The sequence below is a fragment of the Prosopis cineraria genome, unplaced genomic scaffold, assembly GCF_029017545.1.
Source record: "Prosopis cineraria cultivar Desert tree isolate PC_DT_omini unplaced genomic scaffold, ASM2901754v1 PC1, whole genome shotgun sequence".
Classification (NCBI taxonomy): domain Eukaryota; kingdom Viridiplantae; phylum Streptophyta; class Magnoliopsida; order Fabales; family Fabaceae; genus Prosopis; species Prosopis cineraria.
In genome coordinates this window covers 45,188,691-45,202,173 of record NW_026555332.1, presented here as the reverse complement: position 1 = coordinate 45,202,173, position 13,483 = coordinate 45,188,691, and the positions used below count along the sequence as shown (strand labels likewise).

Here is a 13,483-nt window from a genome sequence, read left to right as displayed (position 1 = left end):
GGCTCTGCAAGTGTCTGAAACTTTCTGGGATTGACCCGTGAATCGTGTTGGATCTCATATCAAGCTTCAGGAAGCTCTTGAGACTACCCATGTCAGGTAAACACCCCTTCAAAATGATTTTGACTCAGATCAAGAAGCTTCAGCTTCTTCAAATTAGCTAAACTCCCAGGAAGTTCCCAGCAAGTGATTTCTCGATAACGTAATCTCTTCCAGATTAGCTAGATCACCCATCAGGTTAGGAACTTCACCATAAAAACCCATTCCCGTCAAAACCAGCCTCCTCAGTTCGTAAAAATTACGTAATATACCACTCAACGAGCCTGCCAAAGACGGATTCTCGATGAACACAAGCTCCTCCAGACTCGAACCAAAAGATAGAGAAACATCAGGAAGAGAAACCCTAGAGCCGTTGAAACATCTGTAAAAGAAAAGCTTGCGAAGGTACTTAAAAGAGGTGAAGAGCAGAGGGTTGAGAGAGTGGCATTTTGAGAGCAAGGAGGGTTAGGAGTGTAGTCTGACAAATACCCAAAGTTCAACTCAACAATGCGTGCCGTTTCAATGCCTGCATTACCGGAACCATTCATATTCATAAGGATAATCGCAAGGACGCCATTGAGGGGCAGAGACACAGAGAATCGTCAGGGAAGAGAGAACGCCAGGGGGATGTCCGAGTTGATTGAGTCCAGCACCTGATAAACCGTTCCTGCTCCGCCGCGTCCAGGCAGGTTGCTGGTAGGAGAGAAACCACGAGGGACACAAGATGACAAGAGCAAGAGTAGGAACTAGATGACGCAGACCCATTGAAGTCTGAAGAAGAGGAGGAGGAGGGAGGGAAAAAAACAAAAAAAGAACGCCGAGAAGCAGAGCAGCGATGTTTAGCAAAAAAAGTGTGGAAGCAGGTCGGCGAGAATGAAATAATGAAAGAAGATGGATAGCATATAAGGGGAGATGAAGAGACAGCATAGTAGGATAATTGCAGATTAGGCGCCTAATGAATGACAAGTAAGTACAAAACAGAATGCAAGACGATGAAGTAATTGGTAGTTATGAATGAAATTGATGCAGAAAAGTGGAAAGTGACGGGAAAGAAAGGTGTGGGGAGAGGAGAACAGTATGTTGGGGGCTATGGTACAAGTGCGATATGATTGTGGGACCAGAGGACAGAGGACTCTGATGGCGCAGAGGCAGAATAACTAACAAAGCGTCGGAGCAGGGCCAGCTAGCAGAAGCAGTGAAAACCCTCGGAGACATTGCAAAAATCAAAAGCCTGCACTACTCATGAGTGCGACATTGACCCCTCTGGGGCTATGACTCTGCGAGCTTTAATGTAGGTGTTGGCTCCTTAACTCTGAAAGGAAGCTGCCGAGCCGACAGGGGCTCCTTAAAGCCGACACGCAGCCGCTGGACGCAGTCTCACGTTGCCGAGCACGAGAACGCTGATAAAAACAAGCAATTGATTTTGGTATTATCAATGAGTAGTAATCACATACTACCTGTTGAATTATAAGTCCCGAAAATCATTTAATCTCATCCATAAATTAATGTGTGATTTTTTAAGTACAGATAAAAAAAATATTTTTAAAATTTTTTTTTACCAAAAAATAACATAACATTATTTTTAAATTTATTATATAAAAAATATTTAAAATTATATATATTTTTATTTTTTAAATTTTTTATATTGATATTGACAATATTAATAAAAATAATTTATATTCTTTCATTTAAAAATGTAAAATTTTTTTGAGAAGTTATACATTTAAAGATTAAATTATTTTTAATTTTTTAAAATGTAATAATTATTTTTTTATAAATATCTTTACTGATAATGACTTTATATTTATTATAAAATATTTAATAAAAATAAAATTAATTTAAAAATAAATATTATTTTATTAATGTGAAATTTAATTAAAAATATTTTATAAAAAAAAGAAATAGCAACGATAAGCTCTGTTTAAAATCTGCATTGTGGGACCCAGGGGGATTTCCCGGACCCATCGAACATTCGTTTTTTTTTTTTTTTTTTTATTTGCCTGTTCTACCACTATAATCTAACTTCCCGATACCACTGTCCCAGGATGTCACTGCCGGCTACCGGGCCAGTGACATAACTTTAAATGGGATTGCATTCATTCCCTTCAATTTTTAAAAATAACAAATGAATTTTATATTTAAGAACAAAGGAAAATGAAGAATGATAGCATTAGCATGTCGTTCATGAATTTGCTAAGGAAAAATATTTAAATACTCTTGCATTTTTCACAAGACTAGACACGTGTTATGTTAGTATTAAACATAAGATTAAAGTATATTTTTCAATTCCTTAAATTTATATAAAATTTTATTTTAATTTTTTAATTTTATAAAGTATATTTTCAATCTTTTAATCATAGCATCATAGTTTTATCACAAAAAAAATTTTAAATTAAATTTTTAATATTAACAAAATATGATCAAATATTAACTTATTACGTTTAATTTTTTAAAAATAATAATAATTGATACAAAAATGATTATTTGAAACTAGCAATGTTAAAATTAAAAGACTAAAAATATATTTTATAAAATTAAATGTATACTTTATAAAATTAAAAGATTAAATTAAAAATTTATATAAAATTAGAAGACTAAAAACATTCCTTAACCTAAAAATAATCTTGTTTAAAGTACCATGAAATATTAGATGTATGAGTAGACACTTTTTCAACAAAAATTCCAACATTGTTCATACATTGTGAGCAACAGTAGTCTTTTCCTTCAAAGGCTCAAACCCAATCCTATTGGCTAAATGCTCTTGCATTTCAGTTAAATGTTGATTAACCTCCTCTGCAAATAATTATAAGTCACTTTAACCAACTCAACTTAAGCAAATAGTAAAAGTTTTTGTCACTTAAGTAAATACCTATGCAATTGTGATTCAAATCTTAATCTTGATGTATATTACAATTTATTTGGAAGACAATTATCATTTGCTCTTTCCTCATTATCTCAAAGGTGAAATCTTGACCATCAATGGGGTTTATTCTTTATGCTATTCCAAAAAAATTACAAGTCACTTTTAATTAATTTACATCCTTAATATGTTAATTAATGGCCCTTAAAGTTACAATTTACACATTTTTTCCATGTTTTCCTTGTTTAACATGGCACCTCATTTAAAACAAATTAAAACAAATATAAAATTACTGTGCATTTTAAATTTTTTAAAAAACTGAAAACAGTACTAAAAAGTTATAATTGTAGAAGGCTTCCATTTACCCCCTCTCTCTTAGGGGTGAGAGAGCAAAACCGATCTGAATTAAATTGAGTTTGATCTATTTGATTTAATTTTTGGTATTTTAAAAATTTTAGTTGATTGATTCAATTCGATCTTCAAATTTTAAAATTGAAAGATCAAATTCATAAAATTATCATATACACATACACACAAATACCATATTAGTAACTTATAAATTATATATGAAAATTAGAATAAAATACACTGACCAACCTTATATTATAATTTAATACACAAACTTCCCTTTTATTTTGAAAATGCATATGAACCTCCCTTAAATTAAGACATATGTTGTATAAAACCTCCCTTGTATATTTGAGATTCCATTTCATCCATCAAATTGTTAGTTGACCATTAAGTCTTACTTTTGAACTTTTAATTTTACCCAAATGTCTCTCTTTAATCTAAGAATTTTGCTAAAAAACTATATCTGCAAAAAAAAAAATTCTTCGTATACAGCTAAAAGATATAATAAATTCATTTTCAAATTTTTATTATCTTATCAAATTTATTAATTTGTATCATATTATAAAATTTTATTATTTTAGTTTTCATCAAATTTATTGAACGTATTTATTTATTTTTTTAAAATTGCAAAAAAATATATTCTTGTCCGTCGCATAACATAAAACAATATAAATTCAAGATATTATATAAATAATTTAAATTAAAATTTATAAACATGTTTTTTACAATTAAATTATGTAACTATGAACATAATATAATTTAGGATTGACTAGGGTGAGGGGTAAATTAAATAAAAAGTTTTTGTGATATAAATTTTAATTTAAAAATAAGTTTCTAGCATCTTTTTAGAATATTCCTTACCAAAGTTATTAATTGGATTAAATGTATGTTTTTAAAATTAAGGGGAGTCTGTATAATTAAGATAATACAGAATGATGGTTAGAGTTTTTACTCTAAAGGTTATTACTTTATTTTTTTTTTATACTTCAAAAACGAGAGAGTGTGTGTGTGTGTAAACAATTTATATGTCTGAAATCCTTAGAAGGTGCATAATTGATATAGTATTTCTAACTCAGTCGATCGAGTTTTTTTATATTCTATACCAATGCAAGTTGTTTATAGCCCATTATATAGTGGTGGTGTGTCCTTTATCAGTTGAAAACACAGGCAAAAGTTCATAGGAGGCAAGAGGTCTGGTCTAATCCCATTTTTATGCTTACAAATGTCTTCGTTAGTTTTTTTAATCAAAAATACAATGGATAAAATGATAGTAACATACTTCCAACCAAATATAAAATTCAAAATTGAATCATTAACATTTAAATTTAATATCAAGTATTTTATACATTTTAACACTAAACCAATAGATGCTCACCCTACTCAAGCAAAAGTCAACACAATGGAAGGAAGAAGATTATGGCTAAAATTGTTATTTTATCTGTACACTCTTTGACCACGCTAACAGTTGAAAGTAGTACAAGTAACATTTTATACACTCAATTTTGACACAAAAAAAAAAAACATTTTATATATTCAGTAACCATTCTGAAGTGAAGCTTTTTGTAACTGGCTTAGTGCCTCTGATAATAACCGAAGCGTATAAAGGGTGAGAATAGTATTCTCATGAAGGACATTTTTACATAATCATTAACTACACAATGAAAATCAAAGAATGCTTTATATTTTAAAATATTTTATTTTAAAAATTGTTTTATAATTTGAATGGAAAAAATATATGAATAGCTAAGAAAGCTGTATGATACAGACAATTAGTGGGGACCAGGGACACGCTCATGAGTTCATTTTTAAAGCATTTCTTGGTAGAACGAATGAATAAAACAACTAAGTTTGGTAGTAAAATATGTCTTTTAGAAAGAACAACTACAAAACATAAAAATATCTATATATTTATAATTATAAATAATAAAGAAATTCCAAGCAATCCCCAGTATTCACGAGCCATTAATAATGCAACTCATTTCTTGACATTTTACACTACACTAGCTGTCTAAAGAATGGGGAAGCAAATAATCTTTTTATGGTGACAACAAAATAATGCCCTATTGTACAATACAAAAGTTCCAATTCCCTACTGCAAGTTCATCTGGCACTCAAGTCATGATTGGCGTCCCCCAAAAAAGGCGTCAAATAACAAAAGAATAGGGGTAAGGGGCTGCTAGCTTTACGGAGAGAAAAACATTAGCCTAACAGCCAAAAACCTGAAGAATTTCACACACCAAAGAAAATATAAAATTAGAGAGAGAGAGAGAGAGAGAGACAGAGATTCAGTATCCACTGCTGCCACCAGAAATCTCCTCTCATGCCTTCTGGTCTGCATGAACAAACAATTGTTACAAAATCTCATATCTCTTCTCTGAAATGGACACATAAAGAATGTCATTGAGACTGAGAATATAGAAAGTAGGGCAGTAAACGAGTAACACATGTTTCGAATTATAGATTACTAGTTTCATTGCCTTTGATCTGAATCTTCTAATCTTCCAACTCTATCTAGCTACTAGCATAGTTTTAGACACCCACCTCTCCCCACGAACAAAAAAACAAAAGACAAAGGAAGGTTTATTTTAAGATCGGAAGGTAACATATGATCCATCAAATCATTTCAGTTACTTAAATCCTACCCTGCTTCTCCTAAAAACAAACAAGAAAGCATGCATCTAAAACCACGAAAGACAATAATGGAACTTACCTTGCTCAGGTACTTTTTCTGAATTTTCAAAGCCTCAGTACATGCTTTTTTAGCGTCAAGATTTGATGTTATGTCACCCAAGATCTGGACAGAATGGTTAATGTAAGATTCATGCAGAAACAAGAGTAAATGACTAATGCATATTTCAAACTATAAATACATGCATCCATGCGGGGGGTGGAAAGAGAGACCTTAACAACATCATCTACACCCTTAGCCTCCTTTAAAATCTGCCTATTCTTCACTTCAAGAACACTTGCAACAAGAAAAACAGCTAGTGCACTTTGCTGCTCAGTATTGCCCGTCCTCAAGTTCTTCCTCTGAAATTTGCCATATTGCTTCAACAACTTGCCACTTACTACAGGTGCGTTTTCACTTGTTTGGGCAATCTCTGGCTTTTCATATAATGAAAATATATTTGGGTTGTATTCCATGGCCCACATCAACTGTAAACAATCTATATTATGTCTTAAAATGAGCTTCTTAATTTGTAGCTTGTACAGACTCCAAGCTATCATTTTCATTAAAAAATAATCAAGGAACCAAAAAAGCATAGCTACTCAATTTTCCCAAGGAGCCCATATAGGCTGGGGATATCGATTCCTCCTTACCTCCCAAAGATAAAGAGCATCTGCAAATGAAAATTCTCTGCGGAAAAGAACCATCAGCATGCGAAATGCAAAGAGATACTCCCCAGCATCTAAATCATCTGCAAAACAAATATATACAAGTTTATGAGCTATTTTTGAGGAGTTCATACAGACGTAATGTTTCTCTATGAACTTAGATAGATTTAAGGATGGGAGGGATAAACAAGCAACCACTCCTTTATAGTGAGGACCCTAACTGCTATAGCCATTAGAACACACATTTGCAAGATGGTGCATGGTTTTCTGTTATCAAGGAACCTCAAAATGTGATTGTCAAAAAGAATTTCCCATCAACATCGACTACCTCAAAAGCATGTTTACACTTTTGGAACATTTGACTTTGATTCTAGTCAAAATGATAATTTTGAAACCAGAAAATATTAATCATGACACATTAGAAGCTGCCCATACATATTTCCCATACCAAGATGTTGGTGAAGCTTGGGATCAACAATTTTAATAATCTGGGAGAGCGTACTCAACTGAGATTGCACCCCCATCGAACTTGCACTAGTCCTGAAATTCTCTCTCTGTAATGCAAAAACAGCATGAATACGAACTCATCACAAAAACTCATTATCCAGGGACAAACATTTAGTCCTTGTACAAATGAAAACAAGTGCAATAACCGATAGCTAGAAAGAAACTGAAACCAATTTAGAGAAACCCCATTCTCCTTCTCCCAATTTTATCTTTGGGACACTTTGTTGACAAGTTGTGATTTTAACCCTAGTTACAAAGAAGTTTCAGACTGTTCCATGAACTAAATTGAGAGGCTTTTCTCTAGAGGACCAAATTTAAAGGTGAGTAATCTTTAAGTTCTAAATCGTTAATTGACTCAAATACCTTTTTTTTTTTTTTTTTTGTGAACAACTGACTCAAATACTTATTATTAATAATAAACTTAAAGGAAAGTTTTATCGTACTGCTATCAGACCGGCAATGTTATATAGTAGTGAATGCTGGGCTCTAACGGGACAGCAAGAGCATAAAGTTGGAGTAGCAGAGATGAGAATGTTACGATGGATGTGCGGACATACACGTAAAGATAAAATTCGAAATGAGCACATACGCGAAAAAGTGAGGGTGGCACCTATTGAGGAAAAAATGGTAGAAAATCGGTTGAGATGGTTTGGGCAGTACAAAGAAGACCAAGGGAGGCACCAGTGAGAAGAGTGGAACATATAACTTTGAGTCCGATTAAGAGAGGTAGAGGAAGGCCTAAGAGAACACTCTTGGAAGTTGTTGAACGTGATCTCTTAATTAATAATATTTCTAAAAGCTTAATAAATGATAGAGCACAATGGCGTCTTGCAATCCATGTAGCCGACCCCACCTAGTGGGATAAAGGCTTGTTGTTGTTTGTTTGTTTGTTTGTTTTGTGGTCCATAGATTGTGGCGACTTTCTCAGTGTAATATTGACCACCTAAACATCAAACATCCAAAGGTGACACTCTCAGGCAAAAATAGCATAGCATAATCACAATATATCTGGCATACCAGCCTTCGCATAGCACGCTCAAAGCACCAAAAGGAATCTGCTTCATCTTCAAGAAGTATCACCATAGGTGAGCATATGTCATTCATTCCTGCAACAGAAATAATACCTGGAAATGTCTCAAACTGATGATACTTCAATTTGACAAAGGACAAAAACTAGTAATTCACCTTGCACATAGCCAATATCATCATCCAACCAGGTATAAATTGACAGAACATCCCATAGTTTTGCCTGGTTAGTTTCACTCTCATAGAACACAAGAGCTCGATCTGTTCTTACGACATCCAGACCTACAGAAAATAATTATTTAACAGCATGGATGGTTACTGAAAGAAGAGGCAAACATTTCTGCAGCAAAAACCAACGGCATAAACCCATGCAGCTAGCATATTCTTTTGATGCTAATGCACCGTGAATATTAATGGACTGGCTGTCAGCACCTCAAGAACTTAGGCAAAAGCCATTCAATATCCTTGATCTCATTATATTACATAAATATGCAATTGGTCTGTTACACTCAATGCTCACTATTGTGTTAACAAGTGATCATATGGTGGCATATATCAAATGTTACAAGCTTGCTGCCATGCATCTGCAATCCTCATATTTGAATTTAAAATTAATATTTAGGGTGCTTTTCCTCTTCATGGGGAACATTCATTAACCAACCAGTTTAAAGAAGGCCAAAGACCATGCCGCAAAAGTTGTAGGACAAACTAAACCCAAACAGAATGGATATATCTACAAAGCATTTAATGAATATGGAGCAGTATATACATACCAATCTGGTGTAATGTCTGCACCCACTGCAGAACCTTCTTATCTGAAAGCGGTATGCCTATCAAAGAATCATCTGTTGGCTGGCCATCGTCACCGATGAGAGGTGTTGTGATGAATTTTCCAGTACCAATAACTGGAACCATCCTTTGACATTCATCTTTCCATGTATTAAACTGTTGCCTGGATAATAATTTTAGACAAACTAATTTGTATTTAGTATTTCCAACCAAGGGCAGGGTAAGGGGGGGAGTGGGACCGGCAGAATTGGGATTCAAAACCTGGCAAATTTGAAAGACCAGCTAACTTTTAGAGGGGAAAAGAAAACATGGCCATATATGAAATTTAAGTTGCTAACTTGCTAAATGAAGAAAAACTGAAGACATGATAACCTTTAAGGTTCATGGGATGGGACAAAAGAATGGAGTTCAATAGAACTCAGCAGTAAATTCTGCACAAGAAGAACTTCATTGCGTACTAAATAGGATAGCTAAATTTAGAAGACCATATGAATCCGTGGAGTATTGTTACTCTCTTTACTTTATTTAATCAGATTTATGAGCTCAACAAGATATGTACGAGGGGGTAGCCACTACTATAAGAATGTCTAGTGGTAAAACAAAAATTTTCCTATAAGAATTGGCTTACATCGAGGATCATCTTTGAGTTCTTATTTGTTTGACCTAATCCTAGATGTTTTAATTGAGTATATTTAAGAAAAAATCCCTAAATGCATGCCTTTCGCAAATAGTATATTCTTATTACGGAGATAAGAAAAGAGAGATTAACTGTAAACTTGAGATATGAAAGAGGACATTGAAGTCAAAAGGTTTCCATCTAAGTACATGTAAGATGGAATATTTGCATTGTAATTTTAATAAAAAGTCAATCAGTAGTAATTTAAATTTAAAAGTGAAATTGGAAGATTAAATTATACCTTAAGTGAAAAAATTTAAATATTTGGGAGCTACTATTCAACATGATTGGGGAATTCATGGAAATATTGCACATAAGATACAAGGTAGGTACTTTGATTAAAAAAAAGCTAAAGGAGTTATTTGCGATCGTAAGATACCTAATAAACTTAAAGGAAAGTTTTATTTGACTACTATAAGACCAGCTATGCTAAAGAGTAGTGAATGTTGGGTTTTAACGGGACAGCAAGAGTATAAAGTTAGAATAGTAAAGATGAGAATGTTGAGATAGATGTGTAGGTGTACATGTAAAGATAAAATTTAAAATAAGCACACGTGAAAAAAAAAGTGGGTGTAGCACCTATTGAAGAGAAAATGATAGAAAATCATTTGAGATGATTTGAATATGTATAAAAAAAGATCACATGAGAAACTAGTGAGGAGAGTGGAACAGATAATTTCAAACCCTATTAAGAGAGCCAAAGAGAACACTTGTGGAAGTTGTTGATCAAGTCCTCTTAATTAATAACATTCTTAAAAGCTTGGTAAACAACAAAGCACGATAGCATTATACAATCCATGTTGTTATTGTAAGATATACCTCCTTTGCTCCTTAAGTTGATTCCGTTCTTCAAACGTGCTGTTAGGATCATAACAACCTAACAAGAACTCCCACACTACCCCTTTAATTGAAGGATGTATGCCCTGCACAATTTACAAAAATAGAAATGAACATAAATTAAAGAGCGCACATATTTGAAAGAATAAAACATGAAAAAAAGTAAAATACAAATTTTTTAACATGAAAAAAGAGCACCAGCAGTCCAGTTGCAAAATAAAATACACATCGGATTGTCATCTTAAATCACATTATTGTGTGAAAGATACAGGGGAAATGGTTCAATAAAAAACACTTAACCAAGTACACTTTGGGAATTTACAATAACCCGTTATTTTCAGTTCTTACTAACATTTCTATTCTGTTTCTCATTAACTAACAAAAGTTGTCATAGTCCTCCTAACTAACAGAACAGACTTATTATAGAAATCAACACGCAACAACTATTCTACAGTGATATTGTATCCCTATCATAGAGAACAGTATCATAACAGATAAAAAAGGTGGAAAACATTTACATTGATATGCATTCAAATTTCAAACATAGGAAAGGGTCAGCATGGAGTTGCTGGCTCGTTCACATATTTGTGGCAAAGCCACACAGATATACACATACAGAATAGCAACTATAAGAATGTCATCACATATGCAGGGATGGGTGCTAGTTCAATAAGAACCCCTGCATATTTTGAAAAAGAAAAATAACCTTCAATCAACTAACTCTTGCTTGCTTTTCACCAGTGAACTATGAGAAAGAGACTCAAGTTTAAGTGGAGTGCCCATATCAAGATATACTTAAATGCAAGCCATTGTGATGGAAACATCACTGTAAGTGAGGAAAGAGAGACATCATGAATTCAACAGTTGAGTGAAGATTGGCTGAGCGGGCAATTTCCATGGACCCACTGTAGTTTTTCAAAAGGACAACAATTAATGAGTGCATGGCACTGATTATGGTACATTTGTCCACTAAATCCCTTTCTGATGCAGAGAAATGTTCTGAAAGGGCATTTCCAAAGACATCGTCAATATATATATATATATATATCTATAATAAAATCACTAATCACTTTAAATCTGGCAAGGTTTAATGGAACCAAATTATACTGTCAACCCTGAAACTAAGATCTAAATTGCAGAGAAGAGGTAAATAAAGTAGAGATTAAATGTGTTCATGTATCAGATTCCTTACAGAAGGAAAAATGGAAGAAAAAGAGATAAATCATATTTTTTTCCTTAAAATAATGATAATAAAGTGGGACTTAACTGCAACATTAATAACCCAGCCACCCAGCACACAAGAGAGTGAGGAAGGCCGAGAACATATATAAGAGACTTATCTCTTCTAGTTTAGCTTAAGAGCAGCAATTGGGCGCCATTACTACAGACAGAATAATCAGATTCAGATCACTTCATCCAATTTTGTCTTACATAAATAATCTCATATCATGTTGAGATAATTGCAAACAAATCTACCATGACTAAACTCAAATCCAACGCATGTTCACGCATTCATAATATACAATTCCATAAGGACACAGTCGTCTAAATCTGAACAGCATTATAAGATTACCCCCCGTTGGATTCGTCTAAGCACTTTGGCAATATCCAAATGACCATCTTGAGTGAATGATGCATGCCATCTTCTTTCACTTAGAGTTTTGCCAGCCTGCGGAAATAGAGAGCACCAAAGATTGATCACGAGATAATGCTGAAAAATTAAATTAAAAAAATCAACCCACTCGTGTATATATCTGTGATAGTAATGATGAAAAATAAGCATAATTTTTCTCCGAAAATATTGCAAGGTTTTAATGAACGACTCCCTGTTGGATCTTACCAATGCATCAGTTCAGTTCGTTATCACATTGGGGAAAACCTTCCACATAGCCATAATTAATATGCTTTTTCAAACAAATAATATTGACAAGCCACGATAGAGAAAAATTAGAAAGTAGAAAAACGCACCCTTGGTTTAAAATGAGTCTTCGGAACGTCAGCTTTACATTCTGGTCGGATGGGATAGAAGGCATCCAACTCAGTTGTCCCATCTCCCTTGGAATTTCCAAACATTCCCAAACAAAAACAAGTATCAAAGTGCTGTACGCGACCGGAGGTCTGGGATTCGTCGCATCTCGCCAGTTGCTAGGACTTAATGTTTAAATCGCTGCCAAGTGAACAATCCTACCTCAATACATAAAACAAAATAACCAATCTCAATGTTAATGACATCTTTCCAGGAACACAACTCGCATAGTTTCCTTGAAGTCACTCGCAACGGAAAAAAACAAAAATCCAATGCTCCAAAAAATCATTTTCGACCACCCTTTCCCTGCAATCTACGAATTTTGTTATCAAATCTTCATCTGTTAGCGAGAATAACAGAAAATAGGTCCAGCCAATCTGAGTCTGAATATTAACCCAATGTTTAAGTACGGAGAAAAGATGACATGTTCAAGTATCCAATCAAAGGAAAAAGAAAAAAAAGAAAAAAAGAAATGGGCCGAGACAGAATTAAGTACCTTCCCAGTTCTCAGTTCTCAAACGATCATGGAAATTCATATAATTTCAGACCCAAAGCTGAGCAGATTGCAAAATTTCTAGCGGTGCACTGAATCTCTGAGTTATTGAAATGATAATTCCATAATAGTCAATGCCATCCGTCGCGTAAAGCGCTTCGGAAGGTAGGAATGTTGGAGAGTTTGTAGGAAGCAAAAAGAGCACGTCGAAAATGATGCTACGGAAGACAATCGAGGGAAATCATTTGACTGAGTTGGCCAGAGAAAATACATCATGCGGTTTATGCAAACGATTTTCTCTTCTGTTCGCCCGACGAATTGATGCAAACGATTTATTCAAGCTTCTTCGATATTTTTTACCTCATCCAATGTAAAATTAAATATTTATTGATGATTGTTGACGAACTATTTTAAATTTTAAATTTTAATTACGTTAGGTTTTGGCCCAAAAAAAAAAATCATGTGGGGTTTGTTTAGGCTAATCGGGTCAATTATTTTAGAAATTCCCCGCCCTATACTTATTTTAAAAAGTGTCCTGACCTTGAA

General features: G+C 33.7%; 1 protein-coding gene across 9 annotated transcripts; it reads right to left on the bottom strand.

Moving 5' to 3' along the window:
• Positions 1-5,639: 5,639 nt before the first annotated feature.
• Positions 5,640-13,262, bottom strand: LOC129287432 (rab GTPase-activating protein 22-like). 9 transcript variants are annotated; one of them, XM_054923614.1, is made up of 12 exons: positions 12,387-12,414; positions 11,992-12,087; positions 11,686-11,799; positions 11,125-11,417; positions 10,401-10,504; positions 8,890-9,090; positions 8,276-8,398; positions 8,108-8,196; positions 7,032-7,137; positions 6,569-6,666; positions 6,149-6,403; positions 5,640-6,041 (listed from the first exon to the last, which is right to left on the bottom strand). In XM_054923614.1, exons 5-12 carry the CDS (start codon positions 10,450-10,452, stop codon positions 5,886-5,888), a joined length of 1,080 nt encoding a protein of 359 aa, XP_054779589.1. In that variant the 5' UTR covers positions 10,453-10,504; positions 11,125-11,417; positions 11,686-11,799; positions 11,992-12,087; positions 12,387-12,414; the 3' UTR covers positions 5,640-5,885. The 9 variants fall into 9 exon arrangements, with proteins under 9 accessions (XP_054779589.1, XP_054779595.1, XP_054779579.1 ...); XM_054923632.1 differs by having other exon boundaries at positions 5,871-6,041; positions 8,890-9,068; positions 12,387-12,411; XM_054923620.1 differs by lacking the exon at positions 11,125-11,417.
• Between the last annotated feature and the right edge of the window lie 221 nt (positions 13,263-13,483).

Coding starts and splice junctions, on each gene's coding strand:
- LOC129287432 (XM_054923582.1), bottom strand. CDS start 12,491: ATGTTTGGAAATTCCAAGGGAGATGGGACAACTGAGTTGGATGCCTTC. Junction 8,197..8,275: donor TGATATTGGCTATGTGCAAG/GTGAATTACTAG, acceptor TTTCTGTTGCAG/GAATGAATGACATATGCTCA. Junction 6,667..7,031: donor CAAGCTTCACCAACATCTTG/GTATGGGAAATA, acceptor TTTGTTTTGCAG/ATGATTTAGATGCTGGGGAG.